The sequence below is a fragment of the Nematolebias whitei genome, unplaced genomic scaffold (genome assembly GCF_014905685.2).
Source record: "Nematolebias whitei isolate Nwh7 unplaced genomic scaffold, NemWhi1 Nwh_scaf_3660, whole genome shotgun sequence".
Classification (NCBI taxonomy): domain Eukaryota; kingdom Metazoa; phylum Chordata; class Actinopteri; order Cyprinodontiformes; family Rivulidae; genus Nematolebias; species Nematolebias whitei.
The window spans coordinates 1-4,841 of record NW_023622205.1 but is presented as its reverse complement, the minus strand read 5'-3'; the positions used below and the strand labels follow the sequence as shown (position 1 = coordinate 4,841).

The 4,841-nt window shown below is 41.1% G+C and overlaps 1 protein-coding gene across 1 annotated transcript; it reads right to left on the bottom strand.

Annotated features, from left to right (window-relative positions):
* Positions 1-1,009: 1,009 nt before the first annotated feature.
* On the bottom strand, positions 1,010-2,510 carry LOC119429607 (DNA replication complex GINS protein SLD5-like). The gene is made up of 7 exons (XM_037697204.1): positions 2,493-2,510; positions 2,278-2,391; positions 2,083-2,180; positions 1,904-1,992; positions 1,722-1,812; positions 1,525-1,629; positions 1,010-1,231 (listed from the first exon to the last, which is right to left on the bottom strand). The coding sequence occupies exons 1-6, from the start codon at positions 2,508-2,510 to the stop codon at positions 1,533-1,535; spliced, it is 507 nt and encodes a 168-aa protein (XP_037553132.1). The 3' UTR covers positions 1,010-1,231; positions 1,525-1,532.
* Between the last annotated feature and the right edge of the window lie 2,331 nt (positions 2,511-4,841).

The window sequence follows — 4,841 nt, the reverse complement described above, 5'->3', positions numbered from 1 at the left end:
AGGAGCTGTGTACAGTTTGATATTAAATTGTGGACATCTGTGGCTTACACATCAGCACGTCTGATTTGTGTACAAAATTGTGTTTTATACTAAATTAAGTATGCGCGGCTTAGTCAGATGCGTTCTGGCAATTACAATATTTAATATACCAATAGAGGGATTTCAGTGAAGCTCAAGTAAATCCTAAAGGTTTAGGCAGAGATGTTACACAAGCTGTTGTGTTGGAGACAATGTCCAGCTACTACAACAACTGTTTACACCTGTAAAACTGTTACAGCTATTTTTGCCTCTTGTAGCGACCAATCAGATCAATGTCAACCCAGTGACTACTCTCTGAAACCTATTTGCTAATATTAGTTTAATCTTCTCAAAAAAACACATTTCTGACTGTAAGATTATTATTTTTTACTTTTTTCTCATTTAATATGTAAAATCCAAGCTCATCTCTAAATGATGGCCTCCATGTTATTAGCTTATAGCTCGCAGCTTAATTCAGGATAATAAAGACTTTAAACAAGTAGTTTGGTTAGATCCAGTCTGGATAAGCATCATGATAACAAACGGCATGCTGACATCAGATCTGTTCAGATAAGCCCACTCTCTCGCTCTTTACTTTTTATTACTTCCAATTACTGAGCAATTTGCGTTCAGGCAAACAATAAGCACTGATTGCACCCTCTGAAACTCTTATATAACAATGATGTGATGATTACAGCTCACAGAAGACAATGTCCCATGAATCCTTCCAAACTACATTTGGTATTTATACAAACAGCCACCTCACACACACACACACACACACACACACATGAACATGTGCACCTAAAAATGACAGGAGCGCTGATGCCAAGTGAACTGATAACATTTCCCCTTCAGGTCATCTCGTTATTGAACCATGGATGATTTAATAAAGTCATAAAAAGGAATGAATGAGATAAATTACACATAAGATTGTTGTATTACACACAAAAAAAACCATCACACACACAGCTACACATCAGTTGTGACATGACTACAATAAGATCCAAAAATAACATCACAGCACTGCAAACGCTGGTGCGTTCACGACCTTCACTTTTGAAGCCGTGGCGGTATCTGCATGAACGTCTCGCAAGTTTCTCTATTCCAGGCGACAGCGAGGAGGTCGTTAAGTTTCCTGGTGTGACCTCTGCAGATAAATCTGCCCTTTCTCTGTTACAGCACAGGTAGAAGTTAGGCTTTTTATGATCTCCTGCAGCAGAAAATGACAACAAACAAACATGCAACATTAAAAAAAGGACACTGCATTAACTAAGTTTAATTAGCAACAGTAATTAAGTAAAATAACACATTTGGCATATCACAAACAGAAAATATGTTGTTTTATTTGTTGCCAAGTGATAAAACAGCTTGGCGCTAAAAATAAATGCAGATTTTACTGCAAACCTTATGCAACATCTGCAGAAATGATTTAGCAGATGTCTGTCCGAGAGAGGTCGTTATTACTAGAGAGAGAGGCGGCACTGATTGTGGAGACTCGTTTACCTGGAAGTTCAAATTAACTGCACGGCTCCGCTTGAAACGAGCGGAGCTATGGTGCGATATCGCATCAAGTGCTGGGAGCCCTCTTCAAGATCCACAACGTACTCCCTGAAACAAGAGGCAAAACATTCAAAACACACACCGTGGACAGATAACACTGCCACCTTCTGGACACTAAACTGAACTTGAAGAGTTGTTACCTTTGATCGTCCGTTTCAGGCTCAACAAAAATGTTTTCTTGTCTCTCCTTCACTCGCAGAAAAACGAAGGAGTCCAAACAGGGCTCAGGCACTGGGATAAGATAAAAATGAACCAGTCAATCAGTAAACGCCACCATCAAGCCTGACTTGCAACAGACAGATTATAAAAGGGGATTTTGTACCTGCTTTGAGCATATCCACAGTCTGTAAGTTGGACGGCATGCGTTTCAGCGCTACAGCCTTTAGGTAGGTTTCTGTGCTGGCATAGTACCTGTATGCAACAATTAACATGTTTTAGGTTTTATTCTAACCCTGAGTTTCACAAGAATAAACAAAAGGAGCATCAAGCTTCTAAACTCACTCTTTGGCAAACGCAAACTCCTCAGGAGAAAGCAGGGGCGGCTGTCCTTCAGCCCGAGACCTTTCCTTTTCCAGGACATGAGGGAAAAACTTTTCAATCTGGACAAATACAACACAAAGAGGTGTATTTTTTTAACAATATGCACAAAGAGGAAGACCGTGCCGAGCTTTACTTCAGCGGGTCAGAATGACTGACCTTCAGCAGACGAGAGCGCAGGTAGCTGCTGAGAACATAACGAATCCTGTCGATTTCCATGCGATGCACACTGGCCTTGGCATCGCCTGTTTTTACTCGCTGCAAGTTGGATTCCTGTTTGGAGAAACAGCACAACGTTTTAAGACACCAATACACCAAATATAAACAATAAAAGATTGGAACATCTTCTCAAAAATAACTCGTACTATACTCACCAAAGTTTTTAACGTCATTGTTTAACTAAAAGAATATTCAGGTCCATAAACAAGCAAACAATGGATGTAACCCTCCTGCTGCCCTTGGATCAAAACTACCCATAAGGCCTTAGAAGGCCTGTCACAATAACAAATTTTGCTGGGTGATTAATTGTCTCAGAAATTATTGCGATAAACGATAATATTGTTTGAAATTTGACAATAATTACAAATTATTGTCAAATTTAAGAAGAAATGTTGGTTAATTTGTTTTGTGTGTAGTGCCTTTTTTTATCCACTGGATGGCAGTACAAGACCGTTTGAACCGAAGGATGGATAGTGAGAGAGCGAGCAGTGTGTCTCTTTAAGAAAAACGGGAGGGAGGCCCCTTGACGTGACATGGGCTGTCTCTCCTTCCTTTATTCGGTTCTCAAAATGGCAGACGCTCGGTGTGGTTTGAGCTCTTTAGCATAGCATTTTTCACACAAAGCTTTTAATAATAAAATCAGTAAACAAGTTCTCAGCTTCTTTATGCAAAGAAAAACAACTTTTTAGACAAAGGCACAGGTTTCAACCGTGAATTTTAGAGCTTGGACAAGACGGAGGTTTTTTCCCCCGAGGTCGGCCTGTTAGCTTAGCTCGTAACTTAGCTTCTCAGCTTAGCTGCTTTTAATGATCCAAAAATGTGATTTTGGACGATTAAAACAAATTTAAAAGATAAAAGAGAAAGGGAGGGGACAGTGAAGAGCAACGGAGTTGAGCCTTTTGTCATCCAGTGTCTTCAGTAGAAAGAGAGACATGAAGAAACGATAAAGACGATAGAAAATGAGGTCGATAATTTTCATTTATAAGCGATTAACTGATTTATTGTTTATAGCGACAGGCCTAGGCCTTAGTCTTAAAACTGAGTCTTCCTAGGTTATTTTGACCCAAGGGCAGCAGACGGGCCACAATATTTAGGTAAAAACTTGTATTTCATAATGTAGAGCAGGGATACTCAATGTGTGGCTCGTGAGCCACATGCGGCAATAATTGCGCATGTCGGCTTGGGCTTCTTTGATGCGGTTTTACGAATAATATTGTGTTAATCTACTTGTTGAGGAGGAGGAAGGTCCGACCAGCCGGTAGAGGTAAAAAACAAACAAACAAAAACCAGTCCTGTTAAGCTTCAGATGTATTCGCTGATCATCACCGACCGCGTGCGTCCGCTGACCCACCGGTCTAAAGATGTAAAAAATGTCCTGTCAATCTCAGATGGATCAGCTACCGGCCGAGCGTCTCCGCACCTGCGGTCATCTGCGGTGAAGGAAGTAGGAGCATCTTACAGGGCCAGTTCTAGACATGGTTACATGAGGGGGCAGGAGGAAATGTGAAGAGGGTCATCTTCATCCGTACACATACTACAGCATATTCATTGTTGAGCATGGACTTTGGTATTCAGTGTATTTGTTGCTTGTGTTTTCCTTATGGGATAAAAGCTGAAATTTTGACACGTGTGAATCAACATTTTCAACCACACTATCAAGCAAAAACAGAGAAGCCGACTGATGCCCATCTTGAATGCCTCGCTGTGGCTGCAACAACAAATTACAAACACAACATGAAGAAAGTCAAGGACATGCACCACAGCTTCTCATCTCAGTACCAAGGTGCATTTTGTTGAAACATAATGAGCTGGCTGTGTTTCTTTTTTGTTCACAGGTGGGTTGTTTCATTTTATTCTTTTATTTGAAGTAACTTGGGGTGATATATCGCGGCTCTCCCCTTGACTTTGATCTGTCAATATGGCTCTTTTGAAAAAAAAATAGTGAGGATCACTGATGTAGAGCTTCTTAATGATCAATGTGACAATCATTTAAACAGCACAATCTGAACATTATGCTGGGAGTGGTGGCGCAGAGGTTAGAGAAGGTGGGCCAGTGACCGGAAGATCGTTGGTTCAACGTCCGGTACTGACAACATCAAAATGTGGGTGGGAAAGCTGAAGCACCCACACCTGCCTCCATTCTCATTTGCTCCACTCTGGGCCCTTGAGCAAGGCACCTAACCCCCACCGTCCGCCCTCCCAGACACCCTAGATGGCAGCTCTCTGCTCCACACAGAAGGCTGTGGTAGCTCGGTGGTCTGTGGTTGTGTCAGGAAGGTCATCCGGCGTAAAAACAATAGCCAAGTCTGAAGAAGGGAGCAACCGAAAGAAAAAATAAATAAAATTTAAAAATCTGGACATAACATAGCAATTTCCTGTTTCATGTGAATATTTGGAGATTTATTCTTGTTTGATCATAACAAGGAAGGGGGAACCTTGAGCTCCTGGAAATTAATTAGACTTTTCCCACAACTTTCTTTATGATTTACAGACTGACTACCAAC

What these genes read in the sequence shown, in the direction of transcription:
- LOC119429607 (XM_037697204.1), bottom strand. An exon ending in TGCGCTCTCGTCTGCTGAAG is followed by an intron (nt 2,181 to 2,277) that starts GTCAGTCATTCT and finishes GTATTTGTCCAG; the next exon opens with ATTGAAAAGTTTTTCCCTCA. An exon ending in CCTGAAACGGACGATCAAAG is followed by an intron (nt 1,630 to 1,721) that starts GTAACAACTCTT and finishes CTCTTGTTTCAG; the next exon opens with GGAGTACGTTGTGGATCTTG.